Source organism: Thunnus maccoyii, chromosome 8 (assembly GCF_910596095.1).
Source record: "Thunnus maccoyii chromosome 8, fThuMac1.1, whole genome shotgun sequence".
Lineage (NCBI taxonomy): Eukaryota > Metazoa > Chordata > Actinopteri > Scombriformes > Scombridae > Thunnus > Thunnus maccoyii.
In genome coordinates, this window is record NC_056540.1 from 34,630,103 (window position 1) to 34,645,664 (window position 15,562).

At 41.7% G+C, this 15,562-nt stretch overlaps 3 protein-coding genes and 1 pseudogene across 8 annotated transcripts in view; 2 read left to right on the top strand and 2 right to left on the bottom strand.

The window, feature by feature from the left end:
* Window positions 1–15,562, bottom strand: part of LOC121901528 (NLR family CARD domain-containing protein 3-like) — a 481,268-nt gene that overhangs the window by 354,021 nt on the left and 111,685 nt on the right. The window lies entirely within an intron of this gene.
* The window catches only part of LOC121901527, a 118,335-nt pseudogene that overhangs the window by 84,487 nt on the left and 18,286 nt on the right, over window positions 1–15,562 (top strand).
* Window positions 360–8,010, bottom strand: noa1 (nitric oxide associated 1). Of its 4 annotated transcripts, none has more exons than XM_042418377.1 (10): window positions 7,728–8,010; window positions 6,943–7,004; window positions 6,018–6,888; window positions 5,608–5,772; window positions 5,403–5,516; window positions 4,627–4,718; window positions 4,412–4,543; window positions 3,846–3,962; window positions 3,644–3,761; window positions 360–761 (listed from the first exon to the last, which is right to left on the bottom strand). In XM_042418377.1, exons 1-10 carry the CDS (start codon window positions 7,924–7,926, stop codon window positions 496–498), a joined length of 2,136 nt encoding a protein of 711 aa, XP_042274311.1. In that variant the 5' UTR covers window positions 7,927–8,010; the 3' UTR covers window positions 360–495. The 4 variants fall into 4 exon arrangements, with proteins under 4 accessions (XP_042274311.1, XP_042274310.1, XP_042274309.1 ...); XM_042418378.1 differs by adding an exon at window positions 3,466–3,500 and having other exon boundaries at window positions 658–761; window positions 6,018–7,004; XM_042418376.1 differs by having other exon boundaries at window positions 6,018–7,001.
* On the top strand, window positions 5,790–13,623 carry nipsnap3a (nipsnap homolog 3A (C. elegans)). Of its 3 annotated transcripts, none has more exons than XM_042418393.1 (7): window positions 5,790–5,825; window positions 8,746–8,827; window positions 10,898–11,105; window positions 11,195–11,356; window positions 11,429–11,578; window positions 11,715–11,801; window positions 13,207–13,623. In XM_042418393.1, exons 2-7 carry the CDS (start codon window positions 8,753–8,755, stop codon window positions 13,281–13,283), a joined length of 759 nt encoding a protein of 252 aa, XP_042274327.1. In that variant the 5' UTR covers window positions 5,790–5,825; window positions 8,746–8,752; the 3' UTR covers window positions 13,284–13,623. The 3 variants fall into 3 exon arrangements, with proteins under 3 accessions (XP_042274327.1, XP_042274325.1, XP_042274326.1); XM_042418391.1 differs by lacking the exon at window positions 5,790–5,825 and adding an exon at window positions 6,932–7,013; XM_042418392.1 differs by lacking the exon at window positions 5,790–5,825 and adding an exon at window positions 7,022–7,040.

Sequence of the window (15,562 nt, forward strand, 5' to 3'; positions counted from 1 at the left end):
TCACACACACTCACTCACTCACTCACTCACTCACACACTCACTCTCACACTCACTCACTCACTCACTCACTCACTCACTCACTCACTCACTCACTCACTCACACACACACACACCCACTCACTCACACTCACACACCCACTCACACCCACTCACACACACACTCACTCACACTCACACACACTCACACACACTCACACTCACTCACACCCACTCACACTCACACACAAACACACGCTCACACTCAAACTCACACACACTCACACCCACTCACACACACACTCACTCACACTCACACACACTCACACACACTCACACCCACTCACACACACTCACACTCACACACAAACACACGCTCACACTCAAACTCACACAAACACACACTCACACTCACAAACACTCACACACCAACATCTGTCTGCAGAGAAAATGTTTCAGAATAAATAAACGACTCAGAGACGGGAAGGATCTGAGCGTCCTCTGCAGGATGTCTGAGTTCACATCTTCTTCTTCATCATCATCTTCTTCTTCTTCTTCTTCTTCACCACCTGCAGCCTCTCGGCTCCGCGGGCCGACAGTCCGCCGTCCAGCAGCCCCGCCGGCTTCACCGGTTTGTAGGCGGCAGATTTTCGGACTCGTTCTCCCTTCAGAGAGACGATGTGAGGAAGCAGCGGCGGCGTCCTCAGACTGAAACCTGCCGCCGCCGGACCGTGAACCCTCAGCAGCAGCTGCTCGCCTTCCACCGCCGTCACAGCCACCCAACCTGCAGACAGACAGTCAGACAGTTAGTCAGTCAGTCAGTCAGTCAGACAGTCAGTCAGACAGACAGACAGTCAGTCAGACAGACAGTCAGACAGTCAGACAGTCAGTCAGCTGTCTGCTGTACTGACATTATTAAAACTCATTAACAGTAACTTTTGATCAGTTCAGATTAAACTGATTCACATTAAATTCAGTCTCAGTTTTAAATGTGTTGATTAACATCCGGCTGACGCGTCTCCTCTCTCAGCTCCTCCCAGCGAGGACTTTAATCCACCAATCAGGACAAACAAGTACCAAACAAGTGGTAAACAAGTAGTAAACAAGTAGTGAACAAGTGGTAAACAAGTAGTAAACAAGTGGTAAACAAGTAGTGAACAAGTGGTAAACAAGTACTAAAGAAGTGGTAAACAAGTAGTGAACAAGTACTGAACAAGTGGTAAACAAGTACTAAAGAAGTGGTAAACAAGTAGTGAACAAGTAGTAAACAAGTATTAAACAAGTGGTAAACAAGTAGTAAACAAGTAGTGAACAAGTGGTAAACAAGTAGTGAACAAGTGGTAAACAAGTAGTGAACAAGTGGTAAACAAGTACTAAACAAGTAGTGAACAAGTGGTAAACAAGTAGTGAACAAGTGGTAAACAAGTAGTGAACAAGTGGTAAACAAGTACTAAACAAGTAGTGAACAAGTGGTAAACAAGTAGTGAACAAGTGGTAAACAAGTAGTGAACAAGTGGTAAACAAGTACTAAACAAGTAGTGAACAAGTGGTAAACAAGTAGTGAACAAGTGGTAAACAAGTACTAAACAAGTAGTGAACAAGTAGTGAACAAGTGGTAAACAAGTAGTACACAAGTAGTAAACAAGTGGTAAACAAGTACTAAACAAGTACTAAACAAGTAGTGAACAAGTGGTAAACAAGTACTAAACAAGTAGTGAACAAGTGGTAAACAAGTAGTGAACAAGTGGTAAACAAGTACTAAACAAGTAGTAAACAAGTAGTAAACAAGTAGTGAACAAGTGGTAAACAAGTAGTAAACAAGTAGTAAACAAGTAGTGAACAAGTGATAAACAAGTACTAAAGAAGTGGTAAACAAGTAGTGAACAAGTAGTAAACAAGTATTAAACAAGTGGTAAACAAGTAGTAAACAAGTACTAAACAAGTGGTAAACAAGTAGTGAACAAGTGGTAAACAAGTACTAAACAAGTGGTAAACAAGTAGTGAACAAGTGGTAAACAAGTACTAAACAAGTAGTGAACAAGTGGTAAACAAGTAGTGAACAAGTGGTAAACAAATAGTGAACAAGTGGTAAACAAGTACTAAACAAGTAGTGAACAAGTACTAAACAAGTAGTGAACAAGTGGTAAACAAGTAGTACACAAGTAGTAAACAAGTGGTAAACAAGTACTAAACAAGTAGTGAACAAGTGGTAAACAAGTAGTGAACAAGTGGTAAACAAGTAGTGAACAAGTAGTGAACAAGTGATAAACAAGTACTAAAGAAGTGGTAAACAAGTAGTGAACAAGTAGTAAACAAGTATTAAACAAGTGGTAAACAAGTAGTAAACAAGTAGTGAACAAGTGGTAAACAAGTACTAAAGAAGTGGTAAACAAGTAGTGAACAAGTAGTAAACAAGTATTAAACAAGTGGTAAACAAGTAGTAAACAAGTACTAAACAAGTGGTAAACAAGTAGTGAACAAGTGGTAAACAAGTACTAAACAAGTGGTAAACAAGTAGTGAACAAGTGGTAAACAAGTACTAAACAAGTAGTGAACAAGTGGTAAACAAGTAGTGAACAAGTGGTAAACAAGTAGTGAACAAGTGGTAAACAAGTACTAAACAAGTAGTGAACAAGTACTAAACAAGTAGTGAACAAGTGGTAAACAAGTAGTACACAAGTAGTAAACAAGTGGTAAACAAGTACTAAACAAGTAGTGAACAAGTGGTAAACAAGTAGTGAACAAGTGGTAAACAAGTACTAAACAAGTAGTGAACAAGTGGTAAACAAGTACTAAACAAGTAGTGAACAAGTGGTAAACAAGTAGTAAACAAGTAGTAAACAAGTAGTAAACAAGTAGTAAACAAGTAGTGAACAAGTGGTAAACAAGTAGTAAACAAGTAGTACACAAGTAGTGAACAAGTGGTAAACAAGTACTAAACAAGTAGTGAACAAGTGGTAAACAAGTACTAAACAAGTAGTGAACAAGTGGTAAACAAGTACTAAACAAGTAGTGAACAAGTGGTAAACAAGTAGTAAACAAGTACTAAACAAGTAGTAAACAAGTAGTAAACAAGTAGTGAACAAGTGGTAAACAAGTAGTAAACAAGTAGTACACAAGTAGTGAACAAGTGGTAAACAAGTACTAAACAAGTAGTGAACAAGTGGTAAACAAGTGGTAAACAAGTACTAAACAAGTACTAAACAAGTAGTAAACAAGTAGTAAACACGTAGTAAACAAGTGGTAAACAAGTAGTAAACAAGTAGTGAACAAGTGGTAAACAAGTAGTAAACAAGTAGTGAACAAGTGGTAAACAAGTAGTGAACAAGTAGCAAACAAGTAGTGAACAAGTAGTGAACAAGTAGTAAACAAGTAGTGAACAAGTAGTAAACAAGTGGTAAACAAGTGGTAAACAAGTAGTGAACAAGTAGTGAACAAGTAGTAAACAAATAGTCCAGTAGAAGTAAAGTATTGATCAACATAACTACCTGAGTGTAAAAGTAAAGCAGGACTGGAGTCGTACCTTCATGAGTAGAAACATCAGACTGAACATCTGTTCGTCTTCAGGTACAGATGTGATATTAATGTCATCAGATGTGTTTTACCTTTGTGACGCGTGAACAGAATTAATTTATTTATATATAAATGATATCAAAGTGTTTTTACCTGCAGACGACAGTTTGATGTCAGCCGCCGCCTCCAGGTAACCTCGACCCTCCAGCCTGAACTCCTGAGGAACCAACGCCGGAAACTCCTTCATCCGCTCCAACCCTCCCTGCGGCACCTGAACGCACCACGACAGTAACAGCGTGTCAGCAACACGTTCAAACAGCTGACGGAGTCATGTGACCGCAGAGCGCCATCTCACCCCCAGCAGGACGTGTCCGGCGTGTTTCTCATAAACGCCGGCGGCTTTTTCCAGACTGGTGACGTGAACCGGAACCCGACCGGAGGCCACAACCGAGAACCAGCAGGACTTCTCCCCCTGAGACATGATCAATAACAGATTATCAATAACTGCCAATCAATAACAGCCGATCAGTAATAGCCGATCAATAATAGATCACAAATAACAGCCAATCAATAACATGTATTGGATTCATTATATTGATTATATTGATTATATTGATCGGGTATATTGGATTGATTATATTGATCAGGTATATTGGATTGATTATATTGATTATATTGATCAGCTGTTGTATTGGATTGATTATATTGATCAGCTGTTGTATTGGATTGATTATATTGATTATATTGATCAGCTGTTGTATTGGATTGATTATATTGATTATATTGATCAGGTGTATTGGATTAATTATATTGATCGGGTGTATTGGATTGATTATATTGATCGGGTGTATTGGATTGATTATATTGATATATTGATCAGGTGTATTGGATTGATTATATTGATTATATTGATCGGGTGACCTGCAGGAAGTCGATCCGGGCCACAGCTCCCACCAACAGACTGGTTCCAGGCTTCAACACAAACGTTCGCGGGACGACGGCCTGAGAGGGAACCACTGACCTCACTTCCTGTTCGTTCAGCAGGCTGAGGAGCTGAGAGACAGAGAGAGAGGATGAAGATGATGAAGGTGATGATGATGGTGAAGGTGATGAAGGTGATGTACTGTGCGTCTCACATCGTGCTCCTTCATGATCCCCGGCGTGTCGAACAGCCAGTGAGCATCTTTCAGCTCGTTGTAGGTGAACTCGTCAGGTGACCTGCTGGGAGCTGGCGACACATAAAGGTCAAAGGTCACACAAAGGTCAGAATCAGCAGAGTGAGCAACTAACGATTATTCTATTGATTAATTATCGGGACAAACAGCGCCAGCTCCGCGTCCCCACACTGACCAGTAGGGGCGGGACCCTCAGCCGGCCGGCGCGGGAGACGCGTGGTTGAGCTCTAACCTCGGCGGTCTCTACTATTCAGAACACACGTTCCCCTTCCATCTCTACGGTCTACACGCCACGTTGGCGGGTGTTTGCAGACTGGTGCGAGGTCAGGGACCTGCAGGCACGATTACGGCGGACTGCTTCATGGCCGGGAGGAGCATCAGACAGGCGGTGAAGTAGCGGTTACCTGGATGTAACTCCAGTTCTATGAGTACGTGTGGAGCCCTCTGACCAGTAAGCCCAGCTGGTCCCAGTTGTTTGTGGCTGAGTTTCAATGGGAGACAAGCAGCGCTGGGGTTGCTACGCGGTTGCTACGTCCTGATTGGATGATGAGTGCAAAGATCCTTCTCAGGTGCGGAGGCGGACAAATAGAGAAGCGAAGGGCTCCGCTAGTACTCACAGAACTGAGTTACATCCAGGTGACTTTTATTTCTCTTCACAGATTCACACCTGTATCATCACGACTGATATGATGTCACACACCCATCATCCAATCAGATGTGTCTGTCAGTTTTCTCACCTGCCGCTGTCATCTCTCCGTCTTCGTTCTCTCCAAAAGCCAAACTGTCAGCGTCGAACTCGATCTCGTCCCGTCTGGATCCGGCTTCAGTCCGGAAGGTTCTGCCCACACGACCTGAACACACACACAGGTGAGGTTTGGATCACCTGATCAAACAGGAAGTGACCCCCCCCCCCCACTCCCCCCCCTCCTCCCCGTGTCTCACCCACTAAGTATCCCTGCCGGCTGAAGTGCTGCAGCCTCTTCAGCTCTTCAGGCGGCAGCTCGCTCTCAGTCTGTCGCGACGCTTCGTTCAGACGCTCCTGCCGCCGGAACATCCGGTACGGCGTCGGATTGATGATCGGAAACTTCAGCAGGTTGAGAGTCGTCCCTGAACGCATCACGACAGGAAACAACAAACACACAACAAAGAGTCAGTTTGAGGTAATTATGTAACCCAAACAAAATGAACCAGGTAAATGTCTAATTGATTAACGAACTTCACTGTTGAAGCTGAATTCAGAGGCGGAGCCTGCAGATTCATGAGACATTTCCCATCATGCTCTGCTCTGTCTGTCTGACAGTAAACAAACAAACATTAAAGTGACAGAGAGCTGAGTGTAGTTTGGCGCTCACCAGGCCACGGGGATATGGTGGCTTTATGGATGACATCAGAGGCTTTGGACTTGCAGTAGTCGGACTCGAGCAGCGTGTTGAAGAGCGTCGACTTCCCCGCGTTGGCGCTTCCCACCAGGTACACGTCACCTTTGTACTTCCAGGACCGCTGCAGGCTGGAGATCAGACCCTCGACGCCGTACCCGGTCTTAGCGCTGATCAGGTGCACGTCAGTCACCTGATCGCCGAACCCGGCGTCCCGGCAGTACCGAGACAGCTGGCGTTTGATCCGCTGCAGGTAGTTGGGCGAGTCTGCGGGCAGGAGGTCGATCTTGTTGCCGAGGACGACCACGTGTTTGTTGGCGCCCACCAGCTCCGGCAGGTCGGGGACGATGGAGTCGGGGACGTCCAGCAGGTCGACGATGAGCAGCACCAGAGCCTTCAGGGGCCGGATCTGCCGCACCACGGCCCGGTACTCGTCCTTGGACAGCTGCAGGTTCAAGGCCTTGTGGTGGTGAGTCAGCAGGTAGCAGCGCTGGCAGGTGGCGCCGCCCAAACGCTCCTCCTGCAGCAGCACCTTGTACTTCTCGCTGGGCAGGTATCCGGGGACGGTAGCGGTGGTGCAGTGTAGGACGGCGCCGCAGCCCGAGCAGCAGGTGTCGCTCACCGGTTGGTCCACGTCCGGAGTCCCGAAGATCTTGTGCTCACCTGTCTTCACCTTCCTCTTCCTCTGGGAGGCCACCATGCTCGGGTCCAGCGGGAAGTCCACGTCATCAAACTGAATGAGAGAGTCAGGCTCCGCCTCCTGCGGGTGCACGCCCTTCAACACCTGCAGCTGACGCTCCAGAGACCTGAGCTGCTTCACCGGAGAGATCTGCTGCTGATCAGAGATCTGCTGCTGATCAGAGATCCGCTGCTGATCAGAGATCCGCTGCTGATCAGAGATCCGCTGCTGATCAGAGATCTGGTGGAGGACGAGGTCTTTCTCCTCCTGACGCGGATCGTCTTCTGGATCAGGTGAGACAGAGGAAGAACAGAGAACAGGTAAATGTGTTGTGACAGCTTTGTGACTCAGTTTGTGATGTTTTGTCTCTTTCTGCAATAAAATGTCAAAGTAAAATAATGTGATTTATTTAAACTGCTGCCAGTGAAGAGTCGTACGTAACGACTTCCTGCAGACAAACAACTATAGTTCAGCTGAACATGAGAACCATGAGGACTCAAGGTTCTATAAACAGAAAATACTGTTCTTGAGTTCCATTTATAACCTTTATTAAATAAACTTTCAGCTCAACATCAGCAGCAAATAAAATCATCAATAATGTTATTAAAATAAATCTAGTTTGATGTTGATGTTTGAGGCAGATTATGTCTCCTGACTCACTGAATCAAACCTCATCTGGGAACATCTGGGAACATTTGGGAACATTTGGGAACATTCGGGAATAGTTTTTGCTCGTCTATGGCATCGTGTTTGTCGGCAGGTGAGATTTGTTCATCTTCCACCTGAATGACGTCAGTTACCGTCACACCAACCGCTACGATTGGTCCAAACCACAAGCAGCTGCTGGTTTGAACATTCATGAGGAAAAGTTGTGGAAACTGAGATCACAGAATTTAGTGGAGAGAAAGTCTGAAGCTTTTTTATGACCGTATTCAGTGTTTCATGTTGTCATTATGAAGCTCTTTGTAATCTCTGTGTGTGAGCAGCCCACCTGTCCTCTGACTCACCTGTGCAGTCCAGGAACACGAACTGTTCCTCCAGGTTCGGGTCCACCGTGCAGCTCCGGGCGGCTCCTCCTCCGGCGGGTCTGCTGCAGAGTTGGCGGGCGGGAACCCGGCGTGACCCCGCCGCGGGGAGCCGGCGGGCAGGGAAACAAACGCTCCTCCAGCCCGCGCTGCGGAGCGACACCTGCAGCAGCTTCCACATGTTCACCTCACCTTGGAGCTCAACACGCACGAGACTCCCGCAACATCTGACTTCCTCTGCGGAAGTGACGTAAAACGCGTCAGTTGTTTATGTTCCGTTAAAAAAATAGAAAATAAAATTTAAACTTCACATTAAAATCAAACACGTCGCACGCGGACATTTACAGGATCAATAGGCTATAATAATAATAATAAAAACACGTGATTCATTCATGAAAATGAGACTTTTTAAACATCATGACGTCACAACTTCCTACAGTTTGAGAGGAGCAAAACAGACAGGAGGTCTCACTCTGTAGAAACTTCCTGAACCAGAAACAGAAACAATGTTCTGATGTTTCTCAGAAAACAAACATTAAAGTAAAAGAAGAAGATGTTTGAATGCTGTCTGTCTATATATAGTATCATAACCATTGCAATTATATTATTATGAACATATTGCTGTATTCTGTGTGCTTTTCTTTTATTCAGTATTCATCTAACTTTATGTCCATTTGTGTTTATATTCACGTGAATCACTCATATCTGTGTTTATATATTTCAATGTTTTATTATTTCCTTAAAAACACAAAAACACACCTGAAGAAAAAAAACAACACATTAAAACGAGCCGGTCGTCTGTGAGATAAAAGTTCTCTTTTAAATGTTCTTTGCCAATAAAGTTGATTCAGATTTCTATGGCTGTACCAGATCGGTTGCTATGGTAACACAACAGACATTTCGAGTTGGCTTTCTCCGCGTGGAGTGAGAGCTCTCGGCTACAGAGGATCTCTGGCTGACAGATAACTTCCTCTCTGTTTGCCTGTTTTTGTCACTTTAGTTTCAACATGTTGAAGTTCAGAAGCTCCTCGCTGAGATCAGCTGCTGTGCTGCTCTCACCTGCTGCTGCTGCTGCTGCTCAGGTGAGTTTCACTTTAACCCTCAACTAACCTTCATATAACCAAACCTAAACTCTGCTGCAGGTTGTTCAGCTCAGACTGCAACAGGCCTGTCAGAGGCTTTAATGATCACAGTTTACTGCAGCTCAGTTAGTTTCATAGAAACATCAACATGTGAACGACACAGAAACTCACAGTTTGTCTGCAGATTCATTCAAACAAACCGACTCTGATCTGTTTCTCAAGTCTGTCGTTGATCTTTGGACTGATCTCAGTGAAAAGGTCAAAACCTGAAGTTTAAAATTAACCAGCAGCAGAGAAAAACCTGCAGAGACCAGTTCACCTGAACGCCTCACACACACACACACACACACACACACACACACACAGATGTGTTTAAACTGTCTTCATCAATAGTCCTTTAAGTACTGGAACAGTTACGTAATCTGTAGTTGTAGCAATAACATGCAGTGATTGAAAGTAACTTAATAAGTAATACTGTACGTACAGTATTTACGGTACTTGTACTTTACTTGAGTATTTCCATGTGATGCTACTTTCTACATTTCAGAGGGAAATATTGTACTTTCTACTCCACTACATTTATTTGACAGCTTTAGTTACTTTTCAGATGAAGATTTGACACAATGGATAATATAACAAGCTTTTAAAATACAACACATTGTTAAAGATGAAACCAGTGGTTTCCAACCTTTTTGGCTTTTGACGTCTTACAAAAAGCAGTGTGTAGTCGGGGTCACATTTCACATGTCTATGAGTTGTTAACAGCTCCACCAAATAGTGATTTTTCCCTCTAAACTTCTCACATGCTTTCATTTCAATAAATGTTCAAATGATCCAATATTTCAGCAAAAATCAAAGATTAGAGAAAAAGTCCAAAAACTGAAAACAGATTTGTGTATCAGAACTTTGTTTTTTCTTCTTTCCTCTCCCATTAATCATCTCACCACCCCTCAGATTTATCTGCTGACCCTTTGGAGGGGCCCGACCCCTAGGTTGGGAACCACTGGACTAAACTAGCTAACTGTATATAAAGTAGTGTAAACTAGCTCCACCTCCAGCAGCTACAACAGTAACATGCTGCTCTAACACTGATGCTTCACTATTAATAATCTAATGATGTCATATATAATAATATATCAGTCAGAGGGACCAAACCACTACTTTTACTGCAATACTTTAACTACATCAAGCTCATAATACTTATGTACTTTTACTGCAATACTTTAACTACATCAAGCTCATAATACTTATGTACTTTTACTGCAATACTTTAACTACATCAAGCTCATAATACTTATGTACTTTTACTGCAATACTTTAACTACATCAAGCTCATAATACTTATGTACTTTTACTGACAGCAGTCGGTTTTTATCTACTGTCAGCAGATAATAACTGTTTACTTTCTGCATTAACACACACTCACTCTGCAGACTTGGTTCATGGTCCACAGTCACGTATTGATCACCTGCACTGATTGATTTTGTCCAGCAGGTGGCAGCAGGAACCTGAATTCTCTGCATCTGTCCCTTAAATCAATATTCTTCTTTCCTTTTCTTATTATTTATTATTCTCATTAGTCATTAAAGCAGTTGAATGTTCAGCTCCACATTTCAAATACAGTTTGAAACGTGTCAATGAGCAGAAACTGAATAAACTGTTGAGTTTAAAGGCTCATTCTGGACTTTCAGCCATAGCAACAAATCTAGTTAGTGGACTGTTATTAATGTTTTCTTTTGTTTTTTGTTATATAATAACGTCCAAAACATGAAACCAATGAATGAACTTTGTAAAACTGTTCAGTGAAGTTTATTTTTAAAGGAAATAACAAATATGAAGACAAGAGAAGAGTTATTGACCCTAAAGATGCTCAACATACACAGTAAAATAAAACATATGAATAATATACATATAAAACATGTAAAATCATATGTAACGACACCACAAGACAGTTTAGATTAAAGTTATTTGTGTGAATAAAAAGTTAAAACTGTGTAAGAGTGAAGCAGCTGTCGGTTCCTCTGTTGACAGTCAGAGTGAGACCTCTGCTCTCTTCCCTCCTCTCTGCAGCCTCGTGTGCGTCTCTCTACGAGCCCCCAGCAGAAACACAGAACCTTCTACGAGTTCCGCACCTACTGCATCCGTCCGGACCAGAACACCGCCTTCCTCAAACTGACCAATGAGAAGATCCACCTGCGCACCGCCCACTCCGAGCTGATTGGCTACTGGAGCGTGGAGTACGGCGGCCTGAACCAGGTGTTCCATATATGGAAGTATGGTGAGGAGATTCTTCTTCTTCTTCTTCTTCTTCTTCTTCTTCTTCTTCTGTGGTGTAAAGTGTAGCTGAGCTGGTCTTCTGCTCCTCAGACAGTTACTCCCAGCGGGCAGCGGTCCGGGCAGCTCTGGCCCAGGACCCCTCCTGGATCTCAGACTACATCTCCAAGGCGATGCCGATGCTGACGAGTCAGCACAACGAGGTCACGTACCTGGTTCCCTGGAGCCGCCTGCAGAGGCCGCCACAGGAGGGCGGTAAGCCCCGCCCACTCAGACACTGTAAAAACTGCAGCCAATCACAGGTGTGACAGCTGCCGTGTGTTTCAGGTGCGTACGAGCTGATGTCCTTCCTGATGCGTCCTGGTGGTCCAGCGGTTTGGGGCGACGCCTTCCAGGCTGCCATCACCTCCCATGATGCACCGGGGTACGGCAAGCTTGTGGGAGCTTTCCACAATGAGTTTGGGCTGCAGAACAGAGGTGCGCCAGATGTTTCCTGGACTCATCCTGTCCAGTTTTTAGACTTTTTTACAGGCTGAGACTGTTGCTCACCTGTCTGCACTGAATGTAAACAGGTGTGTGTGTGTGTGGTTGATGATGTCATCGTGTCTCTTAGTTCACACCCTCTGGTGGTTCGAGAGCGCCGACCAGCGAGCTGAAGTTCGACATAAAGCTCACACTGATGCCAGAGTGGTCGCTGCAGGTGAGACTCTGTTTATAGAGAAGCTTTAATAGAGACAAACTTCCTGTAGCTGAACGCTGACATGAAGACGTGCAGATGACCTTCATCACATCTGTTTTCCTCTCTGATTGGTCCAAATGTTTAGCTGTGATGGCGTCACAGTTCTGGATCAGATTCTGTTTCTGCTGAAGGTTTGAAATGTTTCACAGATCTGTTGTGTTTAACTGAGACAGAAACACAAGAAACCTCAAATATCTGACTGGATGAACTGTAAAGAAAGAAAAAACTACAGACCAACAGCTGTCAGTGGTAATAATGATGATGATGATAATGATGATGATAATGATGATGTCAAAGTAAAATAATGTGATTTATTTAAACTGCTGCCAGTGAAGAGTCGTACGTAACGACTTCCTGCAGATCACAGAAACAACTATAGTTCAGCTGAACATGAGAACCATGAGGACTCAACATTCTATAAACAGAAAATACTGTACTTGAGTTCCATTTATAACCTTTATTAAATAAACTTTCAGCTCAACATCAGCAGCAAATAAAATCATCAATAATGTTATTAAAATAAATCTAGTTTGATGTTTATGTTTGAGGCAGATTATGTCTCCTGACTCACTGAATCAAACCTCATCTGGGAACGTTTGGGAACATTTGGGAACATTTGGGAACGTTTGGGAATAGTTTTGCTCGTCTATGGCATCGTGTTTGTTGGCAGGTGAGATTTGTCGTCAGTTACCGCCACACCAAACGCCACGATTGGTCCAAACCACAAGCAGCTGCTGGTTTGAACATTTCATGAGGAAAAGTTGCTGTAATTTAGTAAAACTGCATCAATTATTGTAATTGAAAAATCCCAGTTTCCTGGATGAGGTGACTAACAGTAACAATAATAACTTTATTAATTCAGCACTTTTCAAAAACAAGTTAGAAAGTTCTTTAAAAAGAGATTTTACCAGATAAATATGAAATAAAAGTAGAATCGATACAGTAATAATAACACGTGAGGTAAAATCATCAATAACTTCCAGATTTAAAGAGGAAACAGATTCCAGATGGTTTCAGACCTCAGACCGGATCTCAGACCGGATCCAGGCTCATATTAGGGGTTAATATGACATCACAGCATCATATATAATATATGACATCATCATATATAATATATGACATCATCATATATAAAGCCTCCAGGAATCATTAACACTGTAAAGCAAACAGAGAATCAGGCGTCATGTGACTGTTTGATTGGATGTTGAGTCGTCTCGCTGGATTAATGACATCACAACATCACTCCAGAATCCATCTTGTCAAGCTTCAGGTTTTGTGTTTGTGTCTCCGGTGCTTCGGACCAATCAGAGTCGTGAATCCAGCTAATAATCAATGTTATTGACAGATGTTTCTCTGTGTCTCTCAGTCAGAAACAGCGTCGTCCATCTGGACTCTCAGGAGAATAAACTCATGTTTCCGTGCTCCTTCTCGCCGCTGAAGTAACTTCCTGCCCTGTGTCGTCTCCATGGCAACAGAGAAACACGAGCCTTTAACATGTAAAACTCATCCTCGGTTTGTCCTCTGCGGGCTTCCGTACGAGCATTAACACAACACGTCGAGGATCGTTCAGTTTTATAAACTTTACTGATGTAAATGAACCTTTAACATCATAAAATCATCAATAAATCAGATGAGTTGTTTTGTTTTAATGTCTGCAGATTCTGTTTGTTTACACCGAAGAGACGAAATGTTCCTTTAAAGCTGAAACTGGTTTATTTCTGCTGCATGTAACAAAATAATGAATAATTATATTATAATAAATGTGATACATGTGGACCATCAACTGTCTTCTGTGTTTGAATATTAAAGAGCTGCAGGATCATAATTATAATATTAAACATTTCATTTTATTTCATGATTCTCTCAGTATTACAGTAAAAGTACATAAATATTAAGTTCAGTCTGTTGAGTTTTGAGTCTGAATTAAAACAAGTTTCCAGCAAACATTGAAGAACGAAACAAGAAACAATTAAAGTTCAAGTTTGTAACAAAGTGACGTCGTTAATTTTTCATTACAGGTTGTTTCTGATTGGTTCAACACTGAGTCACATGATGAACTTTACCAACACACATTTTACACACAAACACAACAACTCATGTGTCAATCAGACACACTGAGATAAAAACACAACAACAGGCAGCACATGAGGATCTTTATTACATCACTGTTGTATTGTGTTTATGTAGTTTAATGGTTGATAGTGTATAAATGTGTATATTGTGTTTATATGTAGTTTAATGGTTGATAGTGTATAAATGTGTATATTGTGTTTATGTAGTTTAATGGTTGATAGTGTATAAATGTGTATATTGTGTTTATGTAGTTTAATGGTTGATAGTGTATAAATGTGTATATTGTGTTTATGTAGTTTAATGGTTGATAGTGTATAAATGTGTATATTGTGTTTATATGTAGTTTAATGGTTGATAGTGTATAAATGTGTATATTGTGTTTATGTAGTTTAATGGTTGATAGTGTATAAATGTGTATATTGTGTTTATGTAGTTTAATGGTTGATAGTGTATAAATGTGTATATTGTGTTTATGTAGTTTAATGGTTGATAGTGTATAAATGTGTATATAGTGTAAATACAGTCAGATGTGTAGCTCTCTATAGAACGTACTACAGTGTATCTACAGGAACGAGTCATAGAAATGCAGCAGGAAGCTTTGGTCTTGTTTTTTGGTTGAATATAGATGTATTTCAGTATGAATACATGTTAGTGTTTGAACAGAAACTGAAGAGTTTGGAAGTGAGGATGTAAACATGTCAAATGTTTTGTTGCTTGTTTGTGTTTGAGTGAGAAAAGTATTGAGGACATTTGAAGGCTGTAGTCACTGAATGCTTTCTGTGTGAAAACTATGCAAATGTGTCACAGTTTGATCCTGAATTGTTGCTGTTGAAGAGTTTGAACATGTGGACTCAGTATTGATCCCTGCAGGGAACCGATCAGAAACAACTATACAGGCTACAGTGTGACTCTACAACCACTGCAGCGCCTCCTTGAGGCTGTAATCTTCATCAAACACCAGAAAGCTAAACAAACCAGTACACAGTTTTTCCTGCAGGTGGCGCCAGAGGGAAACTGTTTCCTAAAAGAAGAACCACTACTACTAAAAAGAATAAAAGAGTGAACTATTATTAACTGTTATCATTTTGCATTTCTTAAAATTAACATCTTGAGATTATGTTGGAAATACGTGTTTTCACTTCAAGATGTTATCCGTTAGATTTCTGCATTTCATAAATAAATAAATCAGATCAGATAAATAACTTTGTTTCAGTAAATGTTTGTATATACAGGTGAGAGTGTTGGAGGTTTTATAGCAGTTAAATTAATTTAAATTATATGTGAAACCGTCAGACAATGACAGCAAATATATGTGTATATATATATATATATATATATATACACATACATATATATATACATAATTATAACAAGACGACATGTTTACATTTTTATATTGAAGTTATTTTATTAATTCTTTCTACGCTTATCATTAATCTGATTGTACGGTGGCTGTTTAGGACATTTCACACTCAGTTTATCAGGTTCAGATTAGATAAATTTTCAATGGACTAAAGTGGGCGTTTCCTTTTGTTTCCTTCCAGTTTTTTATCACCAGACACACCTCATCCTCTCTCTCTGATATTTCCTTTGGGAGTTTACTCCCTCTTTATGTTCTCGTCGTGTCGCAGCTTCTTTTCTCCGTCTAA